The sequence below is a fragment of the Drosophila albomicans genome, chromosome 3 (assembly GCF_009650485.2).
Source record: "Drosophila albomicans strain 15112-1751.03 chromosome 3, ASM965048v2, whole genome shotgun sequence".
NCBI classification, from domain to species: Eukaryota; Metazoa; Arthropoda; class Insecta; order Diptera; family Drosophilidae; genus Drosophila; species Drosophila albomicans.
In genome coordinates, this window is record NC_047629.2 from 55,223,687 (window position 1) to 55,250,918 (window position 27,232).

At 41.3% G+C, this 27,232-nt stretch overlaps 10 protein-coding genes across 19 annotated transcripts in view; 3 read left to right on the plus strand and 7 right to left on the minus strand.

Annotated features, from left to right (window-relative positions):
- LOC117572093 (cell adhesion molecule Dscam2) overlaps positions 1–704 on the plus strand; it is a 42,890-nt gene extending 42,186 nt beyond the window's left edge. For 5 of the 6 annotated variants that reach the window (XM_034254691.2, XM_034254695.2, XM_034254693.2 and 2 more), the window contains one exon: positions 40–704. In XM_034254691.2, coding sequence (XP_034110582.1) covers positions 40–187 — 148 coding nt within the window. In that variant the 3' untranslated portion in view covers positions 188–704. Of the gene's footprint in view, positions 1–23 lie in introns of all 6 variants that reach the window. The other variant, XM_034254697.2, reaches the window with a different exon arrangement.
- Positions 650–8,406, minus strand: LOC117572088 (ceramide transfer protein). 2 transcript variants are annotated; one of them, XM_034254684.2, is made up of 10 exons: positions 8,246–8,406; positions 7,573–7,877; positions 6,911–7,303; positions 6,705–6,853; positions 6,568–6,628; positions 3,448–3,672; positions 3,146–3,377; positions 2,878–3,080; positions 2,678–2,813; positions 650–2,611 (listed from the first exon to the last, which is right to left on the minus strand). In XM_034254684.2, the coding sequence occupies exons 2-10, from the start codon at positions 7,852–7,854 to the stop codon at positions 2,484–2,486; spliced, it is 1,809 nt and encodes a 602-aa protein (XP_034110575.1). In that variant the 5' UTR covers positions 7,855–7,877; positions 8,246–8,406; the 3' UTR covers positions 650–2,483. The 2 variants fall into 2 exon arrangements, with proteins under 2 accessions (XP_034110575.1, XP_034110576.1); XM_034254685.2 differs by lacking the exons at positions 6,568–6,628; positions 6,705–6,853; positions 6,911–7,303; positions 7,573–7,877; positions 8,246–8,406 and adding an exon at positions 4,691–4,768.
- A 148-nt stretch (positions 8,407–8,554) lies between these two features.
- On the plus strand, positions 8,555–10,364 carry LOC117572090 (uncharacterized). Its single transcript, XM_052005904.1, has 3 exons — positions 8,555–9,688; positions 9,894–10,156; positions 10,259–10,364. Exons 1-2 carry the CDS (start codon positions 8,738–8,740, stop codon positions 10,080–10,082), a joined length of 1,140 nt encoding a protein of 379 aa, XP_051861864.1. The 5' UTR covers positions 8,555–8,737; the 3' UTR covers positions 10,083–10,156; positions 10,259–10,364.
- A 130-nt stretch (positions 10,365–10,494) lies between these two features.
- On the minus strand, positions 10,495–14,323 carry LOC117572091 (uncharacterized). The gene is made up of 4 exons (XM_034254688.2): positions 14,043–14,323; positions 11,356–11,675; positions 10,876–11,281; positions 10,495–10,807 (listed from the first exon to the last, which is right to left on the minus strand). The coding sequence occupies exons 2-4, from the start codon at positions 11,672–11,674 to the stop codon at positions 10,495–10,497; spliced, it is 1,038 nt and encodes a 345-aa protein (XP_034110579.1). The 5' UTR covers position 11,675; positions 14,043–14,323.
- A 1,027-nt stretch (positions 14,324–15,350) lies between these two features.
- LOC117572092 (glutathione S-transferase 1-like) lies at positions 15,351–16,125 on the minus strand. The gene has a single exon (XM_034254690.1). The coding sequence runs from the start codon at positions 16,067–16,069 to the stop codon at positions 15,410–15,412; it is 660 nt and encodes a 219-aa protein (XP_034110581.1). The 5' UTR covers positions 16,070–16,125; the 3' UTR covers positions 15,351–15,409.
- A 468-nt stretch (positions 16,126–16,593) lies between these two features.
- On the minus strand, positions 16,594–17,431 carry LOC117571226 (glutathione S-transferase 1-like). The gene has a single exon (XM_034253273.2). The coding sequence runs from the start codon at positions 17,365–17,367 to the stop codon at positions 16,708–16,710; it is 660 nt and encodes a 219-aa protein (XP_034109164.1). The 5' UTR covers positions 17,368–17,431; the 3' UTR covers positions 16,594–16,707.
- Positions 17,432–17,975: 544 nt separating this feature from the next.
- Positions 17,976–19,898, plus strand: LOC117572352 (ras-related protein Rab-43). Of its 3 annotated transcripts, none has more exons than XM_034255113.2 (5): positions 17,976–18,029; positions 18,445–18,716; positions 18,779–18,863; positions 19,093–19,349; positions 19,414–19,898. In XM_034255113.2, exons 2-5 carry the CDS (start codon positions 18,504–18,506, stop codon positions 19,516–19,518), a joined length of 660 nt encoding a protein of 219 aa, XP_034111004.1. In that variant the 5' UTR covers positions 17,976–18,029; positions 18,445–18,503; the 3' UTR covers positions 19,519–19,898. The 3 variants fall into 3 exon arrangements, with proteins under 3 accessions (XP_034111004.1, XP_051861351.1, XP_034111003.1); XM_052005391.1 differs by lacking the exon at positions 17,976–18,029 and adding an exon at positions 18,305–18,323; XM_034255112.2 differs by lacking the exon at positions 17,976–18,029 and having other exon boundaries at positions 18,340–18,716.
- Positions 19,899–19,930: 32 nt separating this feature from the next.
- On the minus strand, positions 19,931–21,352 carry LOC117572353 (ADP-ribosylation factor-like protein 5A). Its single transcript, XM_034255114.2, has one exon. It carries the CDS (start codon positions 20,842–20,844, stop codon positions 20,305–20,307), a length of 540 nt encoding a protein of 179 aa, XP_034111005.1. The 5' UTR covers positions 20,845–21,352; the 3' UTR covers positions 19,931–20,304.
- A 516-nt stretch (positions 21,353–21,868) lies between these two features.
- On the minus strand, positions 21,869–26,282 carry LOC117572350 (structure-specific endonuclease subunit SLX4). Of its 2 annotated transcripts, XM_034255109.2 has the most exons (4): positions 26,133–26,282; positions 25,484–26,034; positions 24,355–25,431; positions 21,869–24,291 (listed from the first exon to the last, which is right to left on the minus strand). In XM_034255109.2, exons 1-4 carry the CDS (start codon positions 26,204–26,206, stop codon positions 22,160–22,162), a joined length of 3,834 nt encoding a protein of 1,277 aa, XP_034111000.1. In that variant the 5' UTR covers positions 26,207–26,282; the 3' UTR covers positions 21,869–22,159. The 2 variants fall into 2 exon arrangements, with proteins under 2 accessions (XP_034111000.1, XP_034111001.1); XM_034255110.2 differs by lacking the exons at positions 25,484–26,034; positions 26,133–26,282 and having other exon boundaries at positions 21,869–24,286; positions 24,355–24,469.
- On the minus strand, positions 26,061–26,739 carry LOC117572354 (uncharacterized). The gene is made up of 3 exons (XM_034255115.2): positions 26,641–26,739; positions 26,436–26,588; positions 26,061–26,376 (listed from the first exon to the last, which is right to left on the minus strand). The coding sequence occupies exons 2-3, from the start codon at positions 26,558–26,560 to the stop codon at positions 26,211–26,213; spliced, it is 291 nt and encodes a 96-aa protein (XP_034111006.1). The 5' UTR covers positions 26,561–26,588; positions 26,641–26,739; the 3' UTR covers positions 26,061–26,210.
- Positions 26,740–27,232: the final 493 nt, after the last annotated feature.

The following is a 27,232-nucleotide window of genomic DNA, read 5'->3' on the forward strand; positions in this document are numbered from 1 at the left end:
TTAGTCGCTATAAACATAATTAGAACCCTGTACGTTTAGCATATCCAACTATCCACCAAACTATCAGGACCATATAAATCCACCAGCACGTTTTTCGGATGCCAACGACAAGACGAAGACACAAACGTCGCCACGTATGCGTGCCAATCAGAAACTACAGCGGGAAGCATTCCAAATTAATGTCTAAAATACAGATATATATACATATAATTAAAAACAACTTATCACATAATTTTTAAATCAATATGAATACACGAAATTAAACAAATGAAAACTGTTGACTACAAATCGATAAATATTTGAACAAAATTGTAAAATTTGTTGTAAAATCCACCCAGAACAAAAAAAGAATTGAAATGAAAATCACATGATATTGGTGAGCAATTTAAAACACAGATAAGGTACACAAACACATACACACACTGAGCCACACAATGTACTTCAAACTAGAGCTGCATTTCTTAACAAAATGAATTGTTAATAACGAGCTAATACTAATTGAATAAATATTGAAGAAATAAGGCCATAAAATTAAACTATTTACAACAACAAATACGAGTAAAATGAACTTTTTCGAACGCACTTTGATTTTACCCAAAAGAAAGTAAGCAACAAGAAAAATAAATATAACCAATAAGACTTATTTACATACTGATTATGCTTAGTTGGACTTGAAAAGCAGCATATTTAATAAGTTTAAACAATGAGAACAACAACAAGCATTAAGTTACATATACTTATATTTATTAATATTAATGCATTATGCATAGACTAATGTTAAGCATTTAATGTAAAGAAAAGAGTTGTAGGACGGACAAACAAAAGTGGATCTGCGGCAGGCCGCATTTAAAATGTTTTGCATAGCTAAGAAAACTACGAAGAACTAAAAGGATAGGGTATCTCGATGACATTCTTAATTGCAGAGCATAAACACTAGTCATAATCACAATAACAAAAAAAGCGAGATAATGCATGAATGATAACTATAGTAAATATATACAAACATATAGTGAATAAACAGAGACACGCATTCACATGCACACGAACACAAAACACCCAAGTATTTGTAGTAAATTCAGTTGAATTTGTATGTGTTTTCCTCAATTTTTGCATAAGTTAAGAGAAAAATGAAATAAAATGTTAGCTAGTTATTTAAATGAATTTAATTAATTTGTAATTTGTAAAACCAATACCAAATATGCATGAAACTGTTGTATATAGCTGAGAATCGATATATGAAATATGAATGACATTTAATTATATAAATCATAAAGGATTTAGTGGAATATTTAGAACAAGCCAAAGTCGTAAGCCAGCATGCATTTTCATAGAACCAGAATTTAGCAAACTTTTATAGAAATTCAAAGCAGCTCAAGCTAATCCGATTGTTTGCCAAATTATGAACCACATCGCAGATAGACCGACAGACAGACACAGATAAATGATTATATTTTGCAATAGCTCAAAGATGAAACCAAACCAATTCTACATGACAATATCATTAAAGAAAAGAAATACATTATATATTATAATATTGATAATGAAAATACGATTTAATGGCAACATTGTAGGCAAAACTAACTAACTATAAAACAATCTATTCAGACATTGTTTCTTTCGGCTAAGCAACATTTCAGACTGCACAGTTTTAGGCATTTACAAATTCTGAAATTAACTTGGTTGTAAGAATTTAAAGAAAACGATAACGAAATCGAACGTCAAAACGAAATGATAGAAATGACATAAAGTTGTAAAACTCATCAGAAGATATACTTATAAACAACATAGAAAGAAAAAACAAATACAAAAGAATACACAGTTTATGTACATTTGTTTGTGTACAATTTGTGGTCGAAATACATGGCATGAAATATGGATAAAAATGCGAAAACTTAAGCAAAAACTTTTGGTCTTTTATTTTATATTTAGCTGTGCACCATTTTTTCAGTTTAGTTAACAATAAATCGCTTTTATTTACATTCGACACTTTGAAAATGTTTGTTGATTGTTTCGATAAAAAAATGAAAAACACAGACTTTTTAATGTAGATTCAGGCGTATCGAAATGAACAAAACTTATATTATTTTTCTCATTCCTAAAAACAAACATTTCTTTGTTGCAATTTTTGCATTTAAAGCATTTCAATAGAGCTATAACACAAGGAGAGCGCTATACAATGATTGTGTTTCGTGCTTGTGTTGATGTGTGTTTGGGCTTTTGTCTGTTTCCATTTTATCACTTAGCAATAACTTAAGGCTAAACAGGTTTACTTGGATTACAAAATGAACATTCTAACATTTCACTTAAAGCACATTTACACAGTAGAGAGTAATGGTAGTAGGATTATTACGAGGGGTGTTCAAAACACAACTCACAACTCTTAACGTGTTGTTGCTGCGGCTTAGAAAATAATTAGACGACGACGATAAACACATAGTTGTTTTGATTGGTTGATTGATTGCTTTGTTGCTTATGGCAAAATTTCAGAACATAATCGGTTTATCCTTGCACTGGTCTATCACATAGCCGGTAAAGCGTTTCAGAAACTTGGGATATTCACGCTTATAGACAGCGCGTAAGGCGCTCGCTGGTGCCCAGCCACCGGGATTAACTGTGAAAATCGAAAAGTTAAGCATTAGTATAGCAAGAGAACGCAAATAAGTGAAACACTACTTACCCACAGAACAGTAGGTCACTTTGCAGGTTAGATCGTCTCGACTCAGCGGTTGACCCTTGACGTAGCCATCCGGCAAATGTGTTTGGCAGGCTAATATGACCGTCAGAAAGATGCGCACGCATTTGCCATTCTTCGACTGTCGTTGTAAGAGACACAACATTAATAATATATTAAATACAATTGCTACTTTCTAAGCTCACCTCCTGTTTGGCATACTCCGTGGAGTTATTGCAGACAACCCACATATCGCGTGTGTCAGGTTCGAGGCCGTCGTTAATCTTTCGCATGTGCGACCAGAATTGTGCATCACGCTGGCTGGCGGGCCAAATGCGTTTGTGGGTTTGCAGAAAGAGCAACGTGTCCGCTGAGATTTTCTCCAATATTGTGCAATCCTCAAGAGTAGCTGAAATGTTTAAATATCATTATTGGTGACTGCTCTTGAGCTGCGTGTCTGCTTAAAATACTCACTCTCCCAGTCGTTGCGGAACTCGGGCATAAAGAAATAATGACACATTTCGCGCGCCGTCACACCCTTGACTGAATGATAGGCCTTGAGAGGATCCATGACCATGCCGTTGACCTCCTCTTCGCGTTTGTACATTTTGATTTCGCCCTCATCTGCAAAGATTTGCCAGCCATTGCCATCCTGACCAACACCTTCACGAGCTTTATGTAGCTGCTCCTTGCACACGCGATCAATCTGTAAAATTCAAAATTGAATTAGACGCTGCCACTGATGGGATTCTCTAAGTGTACAATTTCCGGCTTACCTCCGGCCAAAGGGCGTGAGATTGCGCCTCGGCACCAGTGCCAAATTCCTCCCGTGCCTCCTCGCCCTCGGCAACGGCCTCGTGTGGAACATTGACCAGAGTCTGTGAGATTTGCGATTGCAGTCTCAGTTTAAAACGCAGCTGCATGTCCTCCTCGATTTTCTCCAGGCCCGTTTCAACAGCATCAAAGAACTCATCCTCGGGCAGTGTGGAATGTGGACCCTCCTGTCAAATCGAAAGAGAATGTGCGGATTGATTAGCAAGTCAGACTGTGTGCGGTATAAGTGAGTCAAGTTTATCAAAAGCAATACTTGAATGGAAGGTCCGGCCTAATTAATTTTAATGACGAAATCGCGCGCGTTGAACTGGCCAAAAGCCTAAGAAATGCGAAACGTGACGCGTTTAAATTAATAGCGTATCCCAAGAAAAATCCCAACCAACATTGGGATAGCTCGTTGGACAACACCAGCATACCTAATTGATTGAGCATAATAGACACAACTCATATCTTAAAGGCGCGCGCTCTATTGTGTCATGAATATTAAAAACGAGTCGGGTCTTGTTTTTGTCTGGCGCTCATAAATTCTATCGTTGGCGCGTGTGTCTAGAGACTCGGTATTTGTTTAAATGAAATTTATTAATTAATGCGGAAAAGCTTTAAAAGGTTTACTCAAGCATATCCAACAGGATATAAGCTACAGACAACAGGATACAGGAAGTGGGCCAACTATTGAAGCGATGAAGTCATTGTCGCGACCATAAATCGTTACCCGCGCTGCTTACCACGCTCCTTGAACAGCACTGAGCGCGAGTAAAAGAGAGAGAGTGAGCAAGCCAGCGAGAGAGAGCGCGTGCAAAATATCTGAGGTCGAGAGGGCAGCTGGCTCTGTGAATGCGAAAGCGGAATCACAGCGGAGTCCTTCCGTCAGGCGCGAGCACGCAAAACAAACTGTTGCTGGATGGCCCCAAAAAAGCAACAAAGCACCAGCATCTCGTTAACTGACTCACCAGCAGAGAGAGAGAGAGAGAGAGAGAGCGAGGCGAAAGTGGCACGAATACGTCAAGTGAGAGAAAGAGCGAAAGCACGCAACAACAAAAGCTTAAAAGCTTTGAAACGAAAGGATTACAAGCACTCGTATAATAATAAATCAATGTGTTGGTGAGAATTAAACTGGGCCGGATTATTTCTCACGGAGCGGAAGATATTTTTTGAGGGAGGCTTGTGTTGATATGGGACACATACCACATTTTTTTTGCCGTGCTGCAGCTTGTAGCCGCAACGCCATTGAAACCGCACTGAGGGCATATTTATTTGTATAAATAAAGCGCGCACTAGTTAACCAAATGCAAATGCGAATGCAAACTTTGCTAATTTGGCCAAGAGACCGCAAGCAACCACAATTCAACAGTTTATTAAAGCTAACAACAGTAACAAAATAACAAAAAATTCACTATTGTTTTTCGTTTTTGTTGTATTTTTTTTCCACAATTTGTTTATGTTCGCAACACGATCGCTGCCCGCTGACTGAATAGACTTGACTGACCAATGTAGTCAACTAACAATCGAGTCATACGCAACGAGCTAAATAAATACTACAGCCATATTGTTGCTCTCTTTCGCTCTGTCTCGCGATGACCAGCCCAAGCTTCACTTTAAAGCCAGCCTCAAAACAAGAGCTGCAATGGTTAAGAGCGCAACACGAATATGGTACACTCTTATTGCATAGGCGCGCAACAAAATCGCAATAACAAAAGAATGCATGTTTGTAACAAACGTATACTTGATATTATTTTAGTTTTCTGGATAACTTAATTCAAGATATTTTACATTGTATACAAACAAAACAGACATCAAGTTGAGGGGACCGGGTTCCCTTAACGTAATAAAGAAAAAAGCCCCTAAACGGTCTGTGTTTATTACAGGTTAAATATGATACTTTTTAATCACATTTCAGCAACTTTATAAAATGTCATGATACATAGCTTCAGTAACAAACGTTGCTATAACACCGATAATATCGCGGACAGACTTATTTAATTTTATGGTAATGGACCTTTAACAAAAGAATATCAGAATAAATGCATAAATATGAATATGAATTAGCTTCTTGACTGGAACAAAGTAGAAATATTTCACATAATACGAATTTGTTATAAATTTGACTTAAAATTTCCCATATAAAATATTTGAAACGGTAAACAGATCATTAAAGTAACCTAAAGTGTCTTTCAGTGAGGGTATAATATTATTACCAAATAAATATGGACGCTTGCCAAATCAAGTAACAAAGTAAACTACACATGACCTACTATTATTGGCTCTTTGAAAAACTTCTGCAACCTCAAAGTGTCTAATAGTTTAATGTTAATGTGCCCTGAGTCCAATTTGTTTGCGCTTGAGCTGTCAGCAAAGTGAACGAACTCGCGTTCTAGTGAATTCAAATGAAGCCCAGCAAGTGGAGTCAGTGAAGGAATACTTGTATGGAAAATGGAAATGGAAATGGAAATAGAAATGACAAAATAAAAAGAATTCATTCGGCATTGCAATTGAATTGAAGTAATAAATATTCCACATACCCATGCATATAGAGAAGCTAACTCTCCATACTGTCAACGTCAGGCCAATTAAAGACCTGCGGATGTAAACAGTTGGACAATTGGACAAGTGGATGTGGTAGCAATTAAAGCTTGATAAGAATCCGAAACATGACATGGAATCAATGCAGTACACACGACTCAATAACACGACTACCACTATAATTAGATATCGAATGAGGGAGCACTTCTGTAAACAGATCAACAAATTGTTTAAGTAATTGCACGGCATGTGGCATACTTGGCCCGTACTCTGAAATTGTAATACAATCAACCATCAACAGACACGTCGTGCTTATTTTTGGTAAATTGTAAACTGGTTGGCAGCGAGAGAGACGGAGGTGGGAGCCATGCCGTCTGGGCGTGTTGCAAGTGCCTAACGTCAACGAATTATGACGGCGTTTCTCTATTGTTGATGTTTACAATTTGCATATAAAACTTTTTCACTTAGACGCACAATGAAATCGACCATGAGCGCGTTTCTGGCCGAAAGACGCGTGTGAATTTGCTCAACTGTTTGCTTACCTCAAAGTCTGGGCCGGGATATGATAAACGTTTAAGTTTTTCAATTTCATCCATGAACTTTCTGCAAAACAAATGTCAAACAATTTGAAACTGACACAATCAAAAGTATTTTAGGCGTATTTACAAGGTCAACCTACTTATTCTGTTCCTCGGCGCGACGACGCTTATCAATTTCACGCTCTAATTTGCGTTTCCATGATTCATCGTTCTCAGCTATGATTTCCAGGCAATGCTGCAGGGTGCTCAGCACACCAGTTGTCGTGGCTCGAAACGTGATGGACTCACCCTGCAAAGACATCAATAGTTAGTCAGTCGGAAAAACTGTTCATGGAAACAGTCTCACCTTGAAATCAATGGGCTTAAGGCCATCGCCTAAATCCAACGGCTGTGAATTGGTTTTGTTCACCTCAGAGCAGGCATCAAAGTAGCGTTGCAGTGTCTCAATTTGGCCAAAGAGTATATCCTTGAAGGTCTCCAGTTCGCCGACCTTCTCGCGCAAGTTGCGTAGTGTTCTCTTCAAGCTGCCGCCACTGGCCAAAGAAATTGTGTTCGATTGCAGTGACATTGTGCTTCCATGGCGACGCAATGAGGTAGTGTCTGTGCTACCCGTGCCCTCCTTGTACAGCTGTAGCACCTCCACCCAATGCATGCGATCCTCGCTCGTCTCGGCGCGCAGGCACCAATTATTCAGATTGTTGACGACCACGTCAAAGCGCAACTCATCGGACTCGTGGGCCTGCAAACAAAGCAAACATGAATCATTGTTTACAATACAATAAAAATAGATTAAGAATAACCAATTGAGGGACGCCCATCAACAGGGCGGACATCAATTTGGTTTATTTTTGTCACTTGTATGTGGCATGCTGATTGTTAGTGGTGGCGACATTCGAACGTTAATTGATTGCGCTGCATTGATTGCGCTGACGACGCTGCTACGTTGACCTCACACAGCTGACGCCCATTACTTTTTGATTAGTTCAATTAAGAGCACTTGCTACGCACCTTAATGGTCGCCTTGGATAGACTGATGGCGCCACGACAGCCAAAGTCCGACTCCGACTCAGATTTGTAATAGGAGAGCGTACCATCCTTAAGGACAATGTAACGTGGCTGCCATCCATATATGTAGTTGGTCCATTTGCTCAAATAGCCCCTCAACTCGATGCTGTTATCCAAATACTCCTCCTCTTCCGAGGTATCACTCTGGGAGCCGCCGCCAGTCACTGTGGCATCCGCACTGGGCAACGGCGGACCAGTTGTCGTTATGTTGTCCAGGTCGTCCATGGCAATGCTCTGTGTTGAATTACCTGCGGGCGTGGGTAACAAATATTTAATCACTAGGGCTCCACAAAGATTAAATTATATTGCGCCACGTCCACGTAATATAAACAAAAACAACAACGACAACAACAACTACGACGACCACGCCGGCTGCCAATCATCTGAAGCGGTGGGCTTGCGATAATACACAATTCATCATTATCAAACAATGGTCCGATTCTGACTCAGTGAAATTTGTTGTTGTTTCACTGTTATTGTTGCTGTTGTTCTAATTTGGCGTTGACCGGGTTGGTGTTGCCTTTGTTGCTGTTTTTGTTGTTGTCCAACTGTTGTTGGTATTTTCCTCGCAATAGCGAGGCTTGATGAGTATGCCTACTTTCAAAAAGCGACTCACCTGCCACAAGCGTATTACACTTTTCAGTTGCTTTTTTCACACATTTGTGGAGACGCCGCTGTCCTGCTGGTGCTTATGTTTCTGCAAACTTTGTAAATAACGCAAAGAAAGCACCTTCGTCGGTCGCGTACGCGTGATAAAACACGCAATCAGCTGTGCGAAATGTTATCGATATCATCGATATAACATCGATACTATGCGATGAAACTACTCTCATTCGCCGTTTACGGTGTTGCAAAGCTGCATAACTAGTTGACAACCGCCACATCGTTCATTCAAAACGTCAACTCGCAGAAAGTGTTAATAATTAATTTGGAAATAGGTCCATTTTGCTGCTGACTTGACTGGCTGCACATATGCGTAATTTTTTTCTGCGCATGAACAATAAAGTGCCTATCATATTTCAAGCAAATTAAAAAAAACAGGGGCTTTCGGTTTTGTTGTTCCTTGACTCAAGCTCAGAAAGCTTCCAGTTGCGACAGCATTGAAAACATGGGCGATCAGAAGATAACGAAATGTGACGCAGAACCGGCAAGTTCCCCCTTGCTGTTGCCCGACGGCTACTCTTACTTTCAAGACGGCATTAAATGGGTGTCGGATCTAATGGAGATCGAGGACTCCGACGCCGATTGGTTAGTGGACGCGGAATTCATTTGCAAGCGGATTAGCGATGTGATGAGCAAAAAGGATTGGATCTACAAGTCTGTGCTGGAGCACCTGCTAACCACGGCCACGTTTTACAGAGGCTCCAAGATCGACGTGCCGCTCGATTTCGAGCAGTATTTACGCTTCCAAATGCCATTCCATGTGACTCCTATCTTCAATGCTTCCCAGCCGGGCTACATTAATCTATATGCGACCAGCACGCATCCGATGATTACGAAGGGTTATGTGAATCCGGAGCTAGTTCAGGTCCTTCTACGCGGGAATCTGCGTGATGCCATCAACCAGCTGAAGAGTGTCTACTGCGACAGTAAAGTGCACTACAAGCTGAGCTACCGCACCCATGAGATTGGAGATCAGGGCTTTGTGCACGAGATATTGGCATGTGAGCAACGCGACGGCGGGATGCCCAGCATCATATCCTTCGTCTTTTTGCCGGCACTGCAGTTCAAGTTCTCTGAGTTTCCTCTGCCCTCGTTTGTGCCCTCCGGCCCCGCCTGGGCGCACTGCAACAACGTCTACTACTGGCTCGCCCTGCTACAGGTGTATCCGCAATATGACAATCGTAGCTTCTGTCCGTACGTGCCGCGCATGCAGTTCGTGCAGGACGATCGCATGGTCAAGTATCGCAACGTTTTGCGGCTGTTGGTCAAGATCGGTCTAGGTAACAATATACCCGACATCTCTGATATATTCGTCATCAAGGGACTACACTTCTTTCGCTTACGCTACAGCATGAGCTGCGACTGCAATCTATCACTGCCCACGCTCTTTATGGAGGTAAATACTCAAGGAATAGGTGATGAATATTTAAATAGGCAGGATTGAAGGGTATTTTAACTTATTGTCAAGTGGGACACAAAGATCATGCATAAAGGCTTATGCTAGTAGCTTTCTGTGAATTTAATTAGGATTCGATAGTCAGTTTGATTGGTTTTTTTTACAGTACTACAGGTTTTACATCTTGTTTGTTTTTTAATTTTAGCTTCTCAACATACACACTAACATAATTTACACGGATGCAACGCATAAGCTTATGGTGTTTGGCAACTGCCAGCAGCATTCGATGCAGGAGGCGCTAAAGCTGGACACGATTGCACGTAACGTATCCATGTTCTATTACATGAACTATATACCCTGGGATCGGCTAAAGCAAATGTTTGGCCTCATTTGAAGTCGCTTCGTATCAAATATCAAATTCCATACAGTGTGGACGGCTCACATTGCGTATACGCGATAAACAATAGCGTATGTTGAAGAGTTGTTTTTTGTTTACTGCTGGCTAAACAGATGTGCCAGCTGGAATTTTTTGTAATGTCTACATCTCTCAATTTTCATATGTTTTTGCAGTTTCAACACAATCGAATGTGATGCGTGGGACTTGTTTATTTACAGGGTATATAACAAATAATGCGCTAAGAGTTAACAACATGGCCTACAAGCTATTCAATAAATAGATACAATACAATACAAATAGTTACAGTTATAATAATTTGTTAAATAGTTAATGACTTTCAATGTGCACTCATTTCAGCAACAGAACGTTGCTTGTTGACGCTTAAACTAGACGAGGTCCTGCCAATCAATCACATGTACACCACGTTGCGATTGAGCTCCTGTTCCTGCTGATCCTGCTCCTTATTGTTCGGCAGCAGTACGGCCTGCTGCTCCTGGTACTCACCCGCAGGCCTTGCTGTCGTCGTACTCGTCGTAGTCGTCGTCGTCTTCGCTGCCATTGGCTTTGCTTGAGCACTGTACTTGTTGGCCAGCGCCTTGAAGATGCTCTTGGGACAGGCCTTGTAGTAGGGGAAACATTCACCAGGCGCCTGCTTGCCTTCACCCACATGCTGTGCACGCACATACTCCGGTATGAGCTCGGCAAAAGGCGACTTTGTAACCCTTAAAACACCAAAGATAACAACAATAAAGATGATAATTTAGTATATTAGTTTGCTTTTGCTACTCACGTGAGAAAGAGCTTTGTCATCTCGCCAAAGACGCCAAACTTGTCCAAGCTGCGCGAATGCATCTCACAGATGGTGCGCAGCAGACACGCCTTGCCATCCATACCAAAGGTGGCGAGGAAATCCTCAACGACGCCATAAAGCAGCACACGCTCGCCACCATGGAATATGTGCTTCAGACCAGCTGGAAGCTCTGGATAATTGAGCAGCTCCTCACGCACCTTAAAGGGTTTCTCATCGGAGCTACTGCGTTGCTCGCTGAGATCACGCTTGCGACGCTGAATATGCAAATAGCGTGAGACATACTCGCCAACCATTTGCCCTGCGCCATGGCCAAAGGATCTGGCGAAGAAAGGCAAATCACCTAATGGGTTCTGATTGTCCGTCAGTCCGAGCTTATCGAAGTCAACTAGAGAGTGCATTAATTGAGCAATCATACGTAAATTCGATTGAAAGAGAGAGCGATGAATTGTGTGCACTCACTTGTCACGGGGAAACTTATCGTCAGATTGGAGAAGAAGCCTTCAGGCGGATGTCGTACCAGTGGCATGGCAATTGTCGGCGTAAATGTGAGCGAGGTGCCCGGTGGCAGTGCCAAGCGCCCATCGTCCGTAATCCAAACAAGACGCTTTTTACGTATATGCGGCGCATTAGCCTCCAAATCCGATTCTGCTGCAACTTGCGCCTCGGCGTCCGCCAGCTGTGTGGCCAAGGCCTCATTGAGTGCAGCAGCTGTGCGTATTAGACATATCAGGCAACAGATGAGCAACCACAGTTGAGGCAGCAGCTGGGAGACACGCATGCTGCAATAAAGAAACGAAAGACTTAGGCAACAAACTTAAGATTAGCCAAATAACTGCAAGACAATTGCCATTTGCCATTATTTAACTGTTGTATAACAGCAACAGCAGATCTTAAAAGAGAATGCACATTAAAAACGCGATCTCGCAACAGGTTTGCGACACATGTATAATAGAATCATTCAATCGAGTTTTGGGGAAGAAAGCCTCGACTGCCTCTTGGCTTCGCCTTGGCGGGCCAATTTTTGTTGTTATAGCTCAACGTTAAAGCACCGTTAACAGCACATTTAGTTTACATGCTCTACAATTTACAGCTTAGCAGATTCTTGCTCAAATTCAATGTCGAATTGTAAGTCCAATTCGAATTGTTGCAGTGCGTGGAAAGCAGTGAAAGCATCTCCTAGCTAATCGATATATAATTCCTTGCACAAACCTGCCTAACGACGCATTTCGCCCAAAATGGAACACTTTTTGTGTTCGACTGGTCATCAGCAAATTTCTCGACGCACTTTTACCACCCATACACAGAGAGAAAAATTAGCATATGAACACGATAAAGAATTGATGCCCAAACTAAAATTCAATTTTAATCAACTATTCCGCAATTAATACAGATTTTAATTGTACTAGTTTGTAGTAGTAGTAAGAATATAAGCACTATATTTCTATATGTTGATAACAGTTTTTAAAGCAAGATTTTTATTCTTGGTATCAGCATTTTTTACTCGTATTCGTTTCAAATGAAGCACATGGATTGGGAATGGGAAATCGATTGATTTCTTCGCACTGTGTATACAAAGCATGCAAACTCCACCAAGAGCACTGGCACAGTTACTTAGTAAGAGGATGATGCAACTTGGCAGTCAGCCGGTTGCACAGCATTGCTGCCACCCAGCTAAAGCAGACCACCCCAACCCATGCATTCTAATGCACTTTCCCAGTGCCGCCAGCTTGACCAGGCTTGAGCAACTGGAACTGCCTGTTTGTTATTAACTGGTTCAAACCGCAGGCTCAAATCAATATTGATTAAATGCTTTGCGCTTTGCGCTTTGCATGGCAAGGGTTGCTCCAGCAAGCAGAGCGAATCAGCGATTCAGCGATTTTCTCTGCGCAGCCACGCGAATTATATGCAAATAATGTCCAGCCTGATGGCAGATGATGAGACTAGACAGAGGGGAGTGGTCATGACTATGGCCATGACCAATGATTAGCCACGAAGTTTGACAGCCATGAAAGAGAAATTGGGTCGCAGAATCCACAGCGAGCACACACATAACTAGAGAGAATTTGTAATTGCTGCCAGGGCGCACTTTTAATATCACTGTCAAAGCAACAAATGTTTGTTTGAGATTGTTAATGTTGCTGTCGCCGATTGTTGTTGCAATTACAACGCGTCAGACAACAAGCTGGCAGACGAATGACCAATCTCGCTGTCCAGCTGACCATATGCGGCAGAAGGATAGCTTTAATTTCTATAGAAAATCAAGAGCAAACGCCTTGAACATCAGCAACAAGTGAACACGCAACAAATGTCGGTGTGGTATGCCACAAGTGAAAAGCTATGTAAGTTTATGGCGAATTAGTACCAGCTCTTCAATTGGAGCACATGACATGCATGCATACATATATAGTATACTCGTTATAGTATATCCGCAAGTTGTATTTTATTTCCTGTTTGACAGCCGACGAGTCGATTAACAAAATTCTTTAATGCACTGCGAAAATGAAAATGAAATTCGGGTTAACTGGTTTTACAAATTTAAAATTGTAATTTAAGCAATAATTTCACGCGTTAAATATTGGCATCATCGACAACATGCCCACTCACACACACACACACACGTACAGGCAAATCCTGTGCACACTTGTGCGCGCGGTCGCAACAAGTTCGTGCCCTCAGTCTTTTGTTTTATGTGCGCGCATTGCACCACCCGCAATATCGACATGGCGTTGCATAGCTAATTTGAAACGGCCAACGGCAATGTTGATGACGACGATGATGATAGTAATATAAATTGGGAAAGGCAAAGGAAAGTGCAAGTGGTGGCCATCCGTGATGTGCATGTGATATTGAGCCCGAACCGAAAATTAAACAAAAACAAAAATCAATCAAATTCGTTGATGAAAACAAGCGCTATAGAAAGTCGTTGAGTGTCGTTAGCATAACAATTGAAAAATATCGAATTTGATTGCTATTACACATATTCTTGCGTCTGCTTACATAAGCAGCAGCAGCAGCAGCAGCAACTGCGACTACGACGCGAATTGAACTATGCTCCTTGACCCACATCCCGGCTACACACTCCACTTCCACTTTCAAGTCAAACGAGCTGGGGCTTTGCATATTTGTGAACTGCAACTTCAACTCACTTTTCTAGTCTAGGTTTGTTTTTAGGCTCATGAAATGAAATTCTTGACACGTTTTTCACGATTTATCCTTCAGGTAGAAACCGAGTAGAAACCGTTACAAGACCGTTGCACGTCGCACGTAGCTAGTTGCACGTTTTGTTCGCGTTTTCGAGTTTGGCGGGAAGCAGCAACAACCGCGTGCGCAAACGTTTCAAATCCAACTAAAGTGGCCAACGGCTGTGGCGCACGATAAAAGCAAACTGTGCAAGCTCGCACAGACAACGGTAAGGCAAGGCAGAGAAGCAAAAGGAGAAAGAAGAGGAGGAGGCGGAGCTGCCAGCAGTCGACAATTGGCAGGCGAGACATTGGCAGAAGCTACTCATAGTCAAGCCAACAACAAACCAGTATGAAAGACTACTTATTGCCCAGTTGTGTGTACATGTGTGTTGGTATGTGTGTTTTTGATTTCCTCTTCACCATAAATAGATAGCGATAGTTGGATTGCGAGTTGGTCTTCAACTTGAAGTTGGTACTGAAGCTCAAGCGGATCGAGAGCCATGCTGGGCGTGCTAGGACCGCACTGAGTCATATCGAGTAGTCCTCACAATTTGGGGCGCCAACTTGCAAGTTAGACGACAAATTAATTTCACTACTTATTCATCTGAGTGCTTCAGAAATTCTTGTATAGGCTAGTTTAACTTTCCATGCGTGCTTGTTTGCGGTTTTCCAATCCACTTGGTACAATCTCTTGACCAGTTAGCTGGGCATTGCATATTAGAACATGTTTGCTTCATCTCCAACTGTGCGTGAGCCTCTTTTGTATTTTGAAAGTGAGTCCGAGTCCGAGTTCCAGTCCAAGTCCATGTCTAGAACTTGCTTAGCAATCAAATTCAGGTCAAGGTTCTGCATAAGGAAAAGTCGTAAAAATTGTATTGGGGAAAATGTGTGAAGAAAAATGCTGCAATGCAATAGACAGTTATAAATATTTACAGCACAATTAAGTCAATTTGGTTGACTGAATGGCGCCATCACGCAGTACGTGGTGAAAATTGATTTGAGGCTCATGTAAATACAATAAATCGCTATCAGCAGAGGCCCTGTGTACGTGCTGCCCGTTTAATGAACTGCACTCCACGTTAATTGACACAATTTCGCACAGTCAATCGCTTTCCTTTTGGTATTGCTTCATTTAAATAAATCACAATCATTTTACGGTCATCTTGCGTAATATCAAAAGCTTAAAACGTTCACAGGTCGCATTCAAATTCAAATGGCGCGCGAACAGTGTTGGGAAAGATGCTTTTGATAAGCAATCAAAAAGCGATAGCATATCGATAAAAGCTTATTTTTATTTTGAAATGTTATTGAATCGTGTATTGAATAATTAGTTAGACATATGTAAACTTGTTCTTCAGCATTTCAATGTACTTCTGAGCACCAGTATTATTGACTTCTTCATAGTAAGGCAGCTTCTCGAGACGTCGAAGCCAAGCTGCGATTTTAGGAAACTCTTCGGCATCCATTTTTAGCACTGCCGGCAAAGACGATGCAGTTGCTCCACAGCAAAAGTCAGCAATGGTCATGGTATCGCCATTCAAATATTTATTGTCGCCCAGAAAGTTCTCCAGATGCCTGTACCCATCCTTCACATTATTCAGCTTTTCCTGTGGCACCTCAGACACATTATGGTAAAAATATGGTACGCTGATGTTCCTCAATGGCATAAACAAGGCACTGGCATCAAAGTACAGCCGTTGATTGACGAAGGCCCGCTTGACTACATCCTTAGGATAGAGCTCATCATTTTTGCCGTACTTGTCCACCAGATAGCAACAAATCGCATGCGAATCCCATATATAGGTACCATTGTCGTCCAGTAATGGCACAGTGTGCTGTGGATTCTTCTTGAGGAAGTCTTCCGTGAGGTGTTCGCGCGAAAGAAGATCGACTTCTATGTATTCGTATGGCAACTCAAGGGCTCTCAAGGTCAGCAGACAGGCACGCACTGGAGGACTAACGTCCAAACCGTAAAGCACAAGTTTCGACATGTCAAATAGCTATGATCAGTGAACAGCTCGAACGAGAACAGACTGAAAATAAAACCAGGCGTTGTCAGCTTTTATATGTGGCAGCAGAATGAAACTTAAATAACGATAGATAAGCTTTTTTTGCATTTGAATCAGATAGAATAAACGAAAGCTTTCACAAAGTGATGCCAATTGAAACAAATAATAGTTTGCTTGTTTGTTTATGCGCACTCACACACTCAAACATCTACATACATATTACAGTGTATGCCAGTCTTATCACTTAACGCACACAAACAAATACATAATCATTCGTATGTCGTATGTAACAAAAAGTGGAAAATAACATGCACTCCAAAAATAGAAATCACACATGAAGAAGATAACTATAAATTGTATTTCTTATTTAAGTCAATACTTTTTCTATTCCCACCTCTATTGAAATTAATTTACATCTCTTTAAATGCCAAGCAAATTTTCAAATTTTAGCGGCAAGCAACCAGGGCTGCAGCATAGGCAACTAAGAGATAACCAAGACAGCGATATGTTATCGATAAACGTATATTTAAAAATAATTATAACTGCCATTAAAACAATGTACTTGTAGTTAAATAATTATACATATGTCAATTAAAGTAGGCATGCCAGTTAATTTACTATCACACAATAGTCAATGCGTCCTTGAAGATGCTAATGTACTTGTCGACACCATTGGCATTGGACTCCTGATAGTAAGGCAGTTCACTAAGGCGAGCCAGCCAGGCGGTAATTTTCGGATACGTCTCGGGATTAATTTCTAGGAAGGCCGGCAGAGATGAGGCTGTAGCCGCACAGCAGAAATCGGCGATAGTCAGGGCATCACCAGTTACATACAGATTTTCTCCCAGAAAAGTCTCCAAATGATTGTAACCATCTCTGATGTTGTCAATCTTCTCTTGTGGCACTGTGGTCACGTTCTTATAAAAGAATGGACCACAAATGTTTTTCAAGGGCATGAAGAGCACGCTGGCGTCAAAGTACAAACGCTGTTGCACATGCGCTCGTTTAACCAAATCCTTGGGATAGAGTTCGTCAGATTGGCCAAACTTGTCCACAAGATAGCTGCAAATGGCATGGGAGTCCCAAATTAAGGTCCCGTCGTCATCAAGAAGAGGCACAGTGTGTTGTGGATTCTTCTTTAGAAACTCCTCGTTATTCTGCTCTCCAGCGGCAAGATTAACTTCAATGTATTCAAATTCCAATTCCAGAGCACGCAGTGTCAAAAGACAAGCGTGAACCGGAGGACTAATGTCCATGCCGTATAGCACCAACTTTGACATTTATATTTTTTTATCACGAAGATATGTGTGACCGCGAACTAGATCAAACTTCAAATGAAATGGGGGTCTTGGCAGCGCAGCTATTTATTGTCGCAGAGAGAAAAACTTTTGAGGCTTCATGAAAGCAAAGCCGAGCAAGCTTTCCTCCATTTAGAGCCCATGTGTGGGCGCCATGTAATTCGCAAAGCTTTAAAACCACAGGCAGAATTTCTGTTTCAATTGATATAAACTAATCTTTGCTGTACTCTCTATATATGTATGTATGTATGTATGAACATACATACATATACGAATATGTATTCACTTACATATAATTAGAAACCCAGCTCCACGTCACTTGAGACACAGCTGCAAACCTCATTTAATGAGACTTTTTATTTAAACACAAATAGTGGTTTATATTTTCTACACAAATTATGCCCTTTTAACTTTAGATGTCTTGTTATAATAAAAGCAATTTTTTCATATCATAAGCTTAGGGCCTAACCTAACCTATATCATAAGCTTAATTCACATACTACAATTCATCATCAACAAAAATCACAATTGTAATATTTTGAAATTCTTTTTAGTTTAATTAACATTTGCTTAATTTAGGTCTCTCGAGCAGTACACTATTTTTGAATGCCGTGTGTTTGCGCGCCAATGGAGAAAATGTGTTGGTAAGCGAGATAAAATGCAGTACTCTACAACGCCATGAAATAGCACACACCTGCAAACATTGAATGCTGCTAATATCTTAGTTCTGCACTTAACAATACCCTATGATGACTTAAACAACGACATTAATCTATTTAGTGTTAAAAAAAATTAATATATTCTCATAAAATACACAAAATAATATAAAGACAATAATATAAAAAATATAAAGTGCATAACTTAAGTTGTAATATCAATTGGCATACAATGTAATCCTTTGCGCTATTTGAAAAACGATATACCCATATGGTTTGCATGTGAGTGTGTAGGGCACAAACAACACACTCTTTGTGCAACGCATTTCCATTGCTATCAAGCAAGCAATTAAACCCAAAATTTAACATTTTCCATGCAATTACAATTATTGTTGCACAATAGTCTGTAGCAGCAATCGCTAAAGGAAGACGCAACGCCACACAGAGTGAAGCTGGACAGTGATGACGGCCAGGAATCCACAAACATTAATGGCTCTGCCAAATGAGGAGAATTTCGACTTTTTATTCAAAATTGTGTTGATTGGAGACTGTTGCACGGGCAAAACATCGATATTGCAACGTTTCAAAACCGGCAACTATGTAGAGCGGCATGGAAACACGATTGGTGTGGATTTCTCAATGAAAACCATTGAAGTCGAGGGCAAACTAGTCAAGGTAAATGATGCTCATCAATGTCATACAACAACAACTGATAATTCATTAATTCTTTACTATAGCTACAAATCTGGGATACTGCTGGGCAGGAACGCTTCCGTACCATCACGCAGAGCTATTATCGAGCCAACAATGGCGTCATAATAGGTGAGTAAACGCAGCAGTGGCTAACGCCCATCCTCTGCTCGGTGAGCAGTTCGGGGTCCCCCTTGGGTCATTGTCATGGTCGCTGTTATCGATAAGAAAGCGCACACTTTAATGTTATTATCGATGCGGTGATTTTAACGACATGGCATTCGCCGTGAAGTTGCCTTATCAGCAGAGGAAGTGCTGCTAATTGATGTTTACAAATGTTTGCAATTTGTGTTTGCTGCAGTCTATGACATCACAAAGCGATCAACATTCGCCAATCTGCAAAAGTGGATCGAGGAGGTGCGCAGATATACGGCTTCCAATGTGCTTATCATTCTAATTGGCAACAAATGCGATCTGGAAGAGGAGCGCGAGGTGGACTTCGAGGAGGCGCGTCAAATGTGTCAATATATACCTGAAATCTTGTTTGTTATGGAAACCTCTGCCAAGGAGAATACCAATGTCGACGATGCCTTTCGCTGCCTGGCCACCGAACTGAAGGTAGCGTTAAGTCATGTCCTATTTTATTCAATTTACCGAATCAGGATTTACTTGCTCTTTATAGCGACAACACGATTCGAGCAGTGTGCAAGCTATGGATGAGAACACTGTACAGCTAGGCCAAGGGAAGCCCCTCAAGAGCTGCAGCAGTTCGTGCAACCTAACATAAAAGACAGCTGCAATCTTTTCTCATCTCATGTTGAATATTATGTTTTTTATTTGACTTTATGATTTTGTGATCAAACTGTTCATGTGGCTATATAATCGTAGTGTATTTATAATTCTAAGTCCTAAAATCTTCTGTTAATTTCGATGTTTACTTGCTAGGACGAGTATCGAACAAACACCATCGTCATCATTATCATATTTTACAAACATATTAATATTTATTTTGGGTGGTAAGAGTACAAAATAATCTCACACATTATTCACATCTAATAGCATCAACAAACAATCAAACAAGGCAATGAATTAGCGACGTCAATTACAATGCAATGATAGTTCAGTTCATAACAGTAAGAAATACGTCCAAAATTCTGTGTATGATGTAACTTAAAAATTTTGTTTTTTTTAAATAAACATGTTTATTTTATACATTTATTGGAAGTTATTAATTGGCTGTTCTTATATCTTAATATTAGCAATTATCTTAGTACACATATATTTAAATTTTGTTGAGACAAGGGATTCGGGATGGTCGAGGAGGGATGGGGGGTTATAGATTGTACATAGTATATAAACAAAAGGCAGGAGTTTTAAACTAAAGCACTGTTAAAAAAAATTGGCTTGGCTTTGTTTGTGTTTCCCAAACAACAACGATCCCTTTTTCGCTGAATCATTTCTCTGTCTGTGTCTCATGTCTTTACAATTTTCTCATGTTTATATAAAAATTGATTTATTTGTCTAAATTAATTCAATAACTATAAACTAGCGACTTCGTTGATCGATGTGGCTGTCATTTGTTCTTGATGCGCTGCACAATCCACTCCAATCCCTGATACAATCCCTCCCCTGTTAGCGCACAACACGCTTGAATGTGCCACTGATGCTTCTTAATCGACGTCAGATCCAATTGTCTCGAGATTTCCGCCGCTGACATCGATCCCTTCAGATCCTGCTTGTTAGCATAGACCAGGAGACTGGCTTTGCTCAAATCCTCGTGCTGCAACATGCGATACAGCTCGTCTCGCGTGACAGCCAAACGCTCGCGATCCGTAGAGTCGATGACCATAATAACCAGCTCCGTATTTGTATAGTAGGTGCTCCAGGCGGCACGCAAACTCTGTTGGCCGCCCAAATCCCAGACGAGGAAATGGATGTTGCGCCACACGACTTCCTCAACGTTGGACCCGATCGTTGGACTTGTGTGGACTACTTCGTTCATCAGAAACTGGTACAGAATTGTTGTCTTGCCCGCATTGTCGAGGCCAACCATGACCAGTTTGTGCTCCTCATTGCCAAACATCCGCCACAATCGCGACAGTAACAGGCCCATTTGTTATGGTTTTTGTATTTCGCGCGCGGGAGTGTGAAACGAACCTTTTTTTTGTGTTATGTGTTGTTTTCTGCTTGTTTATTACTGACAAACGAACGCACTCTTAGTCAGGTATCGCAATCTACACGCATATGTATTTATCTTTGTGTGTGTGTCTGTGAGTGTTAGTGTATGAGTGCGTAAGCGTGTGGGTCGTCTACCGATGCCTTTGTTGTTGCCCAGAGGAAGGCCACAACTGTAAATTATGCACTCGCTGTCAGTCGGGTCACACACGGGAGCGCACCAAGCTTCTTTTTCGACTTGTTAAAATGTTTAGAATTATTGTTTAATCACTGGGCTGACACTTGTTGTTATTATTGTTGTGATCGCACAAAAGATTTAGGCAGGCTGAGCTCCAATTTTCCTCGTATTATAACAAAAAATTGCTCACGAATTCAGCTGGGGATCAGCGTGACCGAAGGTTGCATTCACAAATATACCACTTACACAATGAAGATATCTACAAAAATACTAGAAATTACTGATATTTTAACTGAACAATTGTTTACAATGAACAAAATTTTCGGAAAACTGTTTATGTTTCAAAGTATCACAAAATATTCTCTATTTATGTACCTGTTTGCAAATTATTGCCAATAGCTAGGATTTTAAGATGCGAACTATAAAAATTCTAAATTCCTTTGTGAAGACCATATCTATGACAATACTGCATCACAGTCTATCGATATTACAAGCGATACTATTGTTGAACGTTCTTTGTCACTTTTTGAAAAATAACATTTTATCGTAAATTTTGTTTTTTTGAGCAAATATAAATATCATAATTCACCTAAGCACCACACAAAAGACTTTATCTAGTTTGACATATTGCAAATCCAATTCGAAATTTAAGTTAGTAAACTTGGTATATTCAAAAATGAACTGCCTGCAAACATTTCTCAAGTGTTCTCAGTTTCTGACGGATCCCACAGAAATCGAGGAAGTAGACGAAATATCCGAAGTCCTCGCTGAAAAGTGTGAACAGTTTTTGAAGAGAAAACATGCAAGCAAACGGCGCTTCGAATACATTGACAAATATATGAGATGTAAGATTTTTATGATGGATGAACCGATACCGTCTCCCAATCTTGATCGTTTACTTGAAATATCTATAGACGCGGTCTTAAGCCAAATACATGTTTAATGCATTAATAAATAAATTGTGTATTCTTAAAGTTAAAACTAATCATACGTTTTATAATAACAGCAGGGCAATAGGCCAAATAACAAAAGTTATAATTCAATGTACAAAAATACTTTATAACACAATCCGATTCTAAGCCTTGACACTTGCTTTCTTGGGTTTCTTTCGAAGGTGTCGCTGCACCTGTTTGTTAGATGGAGCCAGATCGTAACGGAATATAATACAACGTCTATCAAAGAAACACTTGAGGTCCTTGGGATCATACCGATGACCCAGTTGCTTGAAATATTGATAGATTTCTTGCAAATCAATGGGTTCATACATGAGCACGCTCTCATGGAGACTGGGATTGGCGCAGAGTAAATTATGCCAGGCTATGTGGAGTGGCAGTAACGGCTGCGGCGTCTTCTTGGTTACGTTCGTCTGCATCACATAGAACTCGAAGTCATCGCAGAGACCCGGCGACATGTTCTGGGAAAATCGAATGAGCTCTTGGCCCGTCGCATCTTTGAAATTGTAGCTTGGCTTCTCATTTATTTTGGTTGGAGATAGGCAATTGTTGCTGGTGTAGTGGAACAGAGGCTTACTACTCTTGTTACCCACTGGAGTGGATTTGGAGCGAGGCAAGGGCTGAGGCAGTGGCTTGGGATGCATCTGTTGCTCCTCCAGAGGCAGCATAATTGGATGCATTTGATTGTAAATGAATTCTAATAGTTTAACCGCCTGTTTGCGCTTCAGCGGCTTAATACCATAATTGTACAGTTGCTGTAATAGGTCTGCCTCCGACATGAGAACATAATCCGGCTTGGGCGACTGACAAACACGAACAGTGAACACTTGACCATGGACCTCTACTTGATCCGCTTCTGAAAGGGCAGTCCTTGGAATCATAACTGGAGGAATAGCCTCTGGCACGGTATCCATGTTGATTTCACCTTTTAGCAAACTATCTAGTCCACTTGGCAGGGCCTTTGGCATCGTGTCCGTATTGATTTCATCGTTTAGCAAACGGTCGAAACCGCTTGGCATCATCATTACATCATGATCCATCATCATTGATCCATCGTCAAGATTTGTTGCAACTTTGGAGCTTTGGAGTACCATCCTATCGAATTCATCGAGGTCATCACCGACTTCATTTGCAACTGTATTTGGAATGGTGTTCAGCAGTTGCTTAAATTTATGACTTCTGCTGTTGGTGGAGTAACGTTTTAGGGCCTGCTCGGCGGGTGTGTCCAGAAAGGATGCATCTGTCCAATCAATGGACACTTCAGATGTTTCTGGCTTCTCACTGCTTGGTAGCTGAGAGAGCGTAAAGGGCTGAGAGAGTGCTGCATCGAGAATGCCAAACTCGGCACGCTCTTTGCTCAAAGCGCTCTTGTTGGGTGAACGGGAATTGCAAGATTTGATAGAAGCAGCGGGCGATGCAGGGCGCGCATCCAAGAAGGCATCCAACTCTTCTAGAGTCTGAAAGTATGGCAAGCTTTTTCTTTTTTCTTTGGGAGCCTGCACCATGTCACGCTGTGTTTTGTCCGCCTTCCAAATGGAGTAGTTGATCTCGTCGTCGGAGAGCAAAACTCCTTCGTCAAAATCCTCATTGCTATCACTATCCTGCGTGAGGTCTATGCTCGCATCCGACTGGCTGCAGGGGAAGGCAGTCATATCGCTAAAAGAGATACTCTTGCGGCTCAAAGATCTCTTAAAGCTGTGCTCCAGTTGACGTTGCTGATGGCTGCAGCCGTTTGACAATGAATTGGCATTGAGGCTGTTTTGAGATCTTGGTAATGATTTGCCGCTAAAGGAAATGCTCTTACGGCTCAAGGGGCTTTTGAAGCTGTACTCCTGTTGAAGGCGCTGCTCGTTGCACTTATGTGGCAATGAATTGTCCATGATGCTATTTGGAGTTTTTGATAATGATAATTCGAATGATTTTGCGTCTGAGCTGATTCTGTTTACTCTAAAGGACAAGTCAGCTTCACCTTCGGCCTGACTTATCTTGTGTGCGTATTTAGCAAACAGTTCTTCTGAGATAACACAATCATTCTGATCTTCTAGCGGGCAACAAGGCTCGCCAGGGTCATAGTTAAAATCATCTGTTGGACTCAAGGCAATTTCCTGAGAGAGAGTTGCAAGACAATTACCCGAATTGATAATAACGGGCAACTCAGCTGTTTCCTGATCCTCTGTCAAGTCCACAATGCTTTCTTCTCTAGACGAATAAGTTGTCTCTGTCTCATTTTTAAACGCTGTCGCCGAAGTCTTCACTGAAACAAAAGTAAAATTATATAATGATGGGAATTAATATTTTAAAGGGTTGCAATGTATACCCTCATCGCTGGAGTAAATCTCGTAGCAATTGATTTCCGTGCTCGTTGTTTCCTTGTAGGCTCTTAGAGAAAAGTTCTGCATCTCCCCAAGTGTGGTTGGCATTTCTAGGTTCAGTTCATCATCCGAATCGGCAAATAGATCAGGTGACGCGCATCGTGTGATCTGTGTGGGCAAAGTTAAAGTAATGGATCCTCGATGCCGATTTTCCTTGGCGCTGCTGGATTGCTCAAATTTACTGGGTAACAGGTTTACTTTATCGTAGGAGTCGATAGAGGTATGGGGTAAAAGATTCTCTTTTTCCAAATGCTGGCTCTTATTTAATAGATTAAGCTGATTCGTTTTTTCCTTTACAGCAAAGCTACAGGATTGCAGGTTAGACTTTTTGTCCGTTGTTGAAATGTCGACTAAAAGTGGTTCCTCATGACTTTCCTCTATCGCTGTGCTAGTTGGTAGCTTCTCATTTTTCTCTGTACATTCTTCACTTAAGACTTCCGCCCCTGCTCTAATACTTTCAGCTGAGGTGCTGGGTCTTGAAAATTCTTCCTCCTGCACCATATTATTTGCTACTAGTTTTTCTAGCTCATCCAACTCTTTTTGCTCCACAGCCGCCGCACGCTCACCATAATACGCCTCCAGCTCGACATACCCCTGCTCCAATTGGTTTTGCTTTTGCTTACTTTCCGCGCTGAGTCGCTTTGGCGATAAATCTCGTCCTTGTATTGCTGCCCAGTTCTTGAGCAAATGATGTGCTGGCGTTCTGCTGACTTCAATCAGTTCTTCCACATAGTAGGCAGAAAGATTGGCAATGGCACCATCATTTGGTTCATGGATAATGCGAGAAGGGGCTTTCAATTGCTGAAGTCGTATGCTAATTAATTCGAAAGGGTCTAAGCGCATCTCTTCAGCAGTTGGCAACTTTGTGCGCACCTGCAGCGACATTAGATTAGCCACCTTGATGTCCACTTTCTTAAGCTGTTCCTCCGGATTACGGAGAGTAAGCGCAGTGAACTTATTCGCCCATCGACATCGTTTGCTACGCTTTCCCGGAAAGACACTAATGGATAGCTGATTGTAATCTAAAAATAAACAAATTTTATATGGATACCATAATGACATTTCAATACTCACCTTCCTTGGGGGCGGTGCGAAAGCCGTACTTTTGAAGTTTCCGGCGTATATTCTCCGTGGACTGGTTCAAATTGCCATCTAGCAGATTAACAACTTCCTCCTCGGCGTCTGCTGAGTCCTCCAAACGCAGAATACCGTGTTTTTCTGCCTCGGATTTTGACAGTGCCAATGCCATTTCAATGTCATCTGGACTGAAGTTGTCTGCTCTGCAGTGTTGGGCTGCTACCTCTGCAAAGAGTTGCTCGTTGCGCAGGAAATCGCTTATGCTTGGCTGTTTACCACGTCCACGTCCCGTGCCTCGCCCCCGAGCTTGACGTGCTGGAGCCGCACTGGACTTGAGTTTGGGCGCCTTCTTGGGAAGCGGTTTAGTGTCATGACACTCACGAGACTTCTTGCGCTGTGGTTCGGTAAAAAGATCTTCCTTTTTGGTGTTTTGGTTTAATTGCTCCGCTTCGTTGGACGCTGTCGGTTGGTTGCAGAGACTCTCTTGGGAATCAAAGTATTCGGAAAGTGTTGTTGTCGCTGTGGTATGCTTGTTGTTACGCGTTGTGCTTTAGGATTAAAAGAAAACAGCTCATTTAGTACTAGAATACCATTTTATTTGCTCAACAGCTAGAAGCGAAAAGTTAACTGAATCAACTTGACCTACCGCAGCTTGGTGATGCTGGTGGTGGCTGGTTCCTGTAGTTTCTTTAAGTTCGCCCTGCGCGTCTTCCGCTCCATATTGTTATCGCTCCTTGGACAGATCGTCCGCCTCCTTCAGTGCTTCCCTAATGAACTCCGCTCTGCGTGGGGCCCCAAATTCAAACAGTGCTCGACGGTCCTTCTCCTGCTCGGTTTGTTGTGTTAACTCTCTAAGCTTCTCGTTGGTAATGCGTTGCATAGGTGTTAGGCTAACAAATGCAAAATGATTATAAATAAATGGCAGAATGTTCTTCCGGTGTTTGCTTACCACCAAAGCCCAAAAAGCATCGGACCAATCGCAAGGAAAGCATAGGCGAAACGATTACGGTACTTAAATGACGGCGTGCCTTGCGTTCGTCTTGGTTTGCGCTTGCTGGTATCAATGGAGGCCATTACCAATTTTCAAAACTTTGCTTCTGCGCTGCGATTACATAAGTAAATAAATTTTATTTGCGCCAGCTATTGAAACAAACCAAGCACAAAAGACAAATGCGGTCAATGTACCGTTTGCCAGGGCTGCACATCCAAATCACAAGCACATTTTTAAATTGTAAACTGACAACAATCACAACTACAACTTCATGTTGTAATAATTATTTCAAATTAAAAATTCTGGAAATTTTATTAAAGAATTGTACTTATATCGTTTAATTCACATTAACTTTAAATATTAAGTAATATGCGTATTTGGTAGCCCTGCAGCGCAAACTACTAAAAGCAAAGTGTGGTCAAGCTATTAGTGGCGGATAAGGTATTTTTTTGGATATTCTTGTAAGCAAAACATGGCATATTCAGAATATGTGACTGCGGTCACGCTATTGCATACGCAATTAACGTTAATTAGCGCAACGCGAGGAAGAGAAATCAAAATTGAATTTTAGTTTTATTTGTACGCTAACAAAGTGCAGGTGCTTAATAACGGTTGTCGTTTTCCATTGGGGAGTGCGTGTAGAGCAATTGTAAGTTCAAATGCAACTGGACTGTGAAAGGCTTTTGATAAGCAAATGACAACAAAAACTAACGCACAAAAAAACTACTACGCAGACAAAAACACAGAGCATTGTA

Excerpts from the sequence above, each read along its gene's own strand:
- LOC117572088 (XM_034254684.2), bottom strand. The coding sequence starts at position 7,854 with ATGGACGACCTGGACAACATAACGACAACTGGTCCGCCGTTGCCCAGT. Across the intron at positions 6,854-6,910 it reads TTAAGCCCATTGATTTCAAG|GGTGAGTCCATCACGTTTCG; the intron begins GTGAGACTGTTT and ends ATGTCTTTGCAG. Across the intron at positions 3,081-3,145 it reads GTTCCGCAACGACTGGGAGA|CTACTCTTGAGGATTGCACA; the intron begins GTGAGTATTTTA and ends TAAACATTTCAG.
- LOC117572090 (XM_052005904.1), top strand. The coding sequence starts at position 8,738 with ATGGGCGATCAGAAGATAACGAAATGTGACGCAGAACCGGCAAGTTCC. Across the intron at positions 9,689-9,893 it reads TGCCCACGCTCTTTATGGAG|CTTCTCAACATACACACTAA; the intron begins GTAAATACTCAA and ends TTTTAATTTTAG.
- LOC117572091 (XM_034254688.2), bottom strand. The coding sequence starts at position 11,674 with ATGCGTGTCTCCCAGCTGCTGCCTCAACTGTGGTTGCTCATCTGTTGC. Across the intron at positions 11,282-11,355 it reads GATAAGTTTCCCCGTGACAA|TTGACTTCGATAAGCTCGGA; the intron begins GTGAGTGCACAC and ends TGCACTCTCTAG. Across the intron at positions 10,808-10,875 it reads ATGACAAAGCTCTTTCTCAC|GGTTACAAAGTCGCCTTTTG; the intron begins GTGAGTAGCAAA and ends TGGTGTTTTAAG.
- LOC117572092 (XM_034254690.1), bottom strand. The coding sequence starts at position 16,069 with ATGTCGAAACTTGTGCTTTACGGTTTGGACGTTAGTCCTCCAGTGCGT.
- LOC117571226 (XM_034253273.2), bottom strand. The coding sequence starts at position 17,367 with ATGTCAAAGTTGGTGCTATACGGCATGGACATTAGTCCTCCGGTTCAC.
- LOC117572352 (XM_034255113.2), top strand. The coding sequence starts at position 18,504 with ATGACGGCCAGGAATCCACAAACATTAATGGCTCTGCCAAATGAGGAG. Across the intron at positions 18,864-19,092 it reads CAACAATGGCGTCATAATAG|TCTATGACATCACAAAGCGA; the intron begins GTGAGTAAACGC and ends TGTTTGCTGCAG. Across the intron at positions 19,350-19,413 it reads GCCTGGCCACCGAACTGAAG|CGACAACACGATTCGAGCAG; the intron begins GTAGCGTTAAGT and ends TGCTCTTTATAG.
- LOC117572353 (XM_034255114.2), bottom strand. The coding sequence starts at position 20,844 with ATGGGCCTGTTACTGTCGCGATTGTGGCGGATGTTTGGCAATGAGGAG.
- LOC117572350 (XM_034255109.2), bottom strand. The coding sequence starts at position 26,206 with ATGGAGCGGAAGACGCGCAGGGCGAACTTAAAGAAACTACAGGAACCA. Across the intron at positions 26,035-26,132 it reads ACCAGCATCACCAAGCTGCG|CACAACGCGTAACAACAAGC; the intron begins GTAGGTCAAGTT and ends TTAATCCTAAAG. Across the intron at positions 24,292-24,354 it reads GATTTACTCCAGCGATGAGG|TGAAGACTTCGGCGACAGCG; the intron begins GTATACATTGCA and ends CTTTTGTTTCAG.
- LOC117572354 (XM_034255115.2), bottom strand. The coding sequence starts at position 26,560 with ATGGCCTCCATTGATACCAGCAAGCGCAAACCAAGACGAACGCAAGGC. Across the intron at positions 26,377-26,435 it reads ATGCTTTTTGGGCTTTGGTG|CCTAACACCTATGCAACGCA; the intron begins GTAAGCAAACAC and ends TGCATTTGTTAG.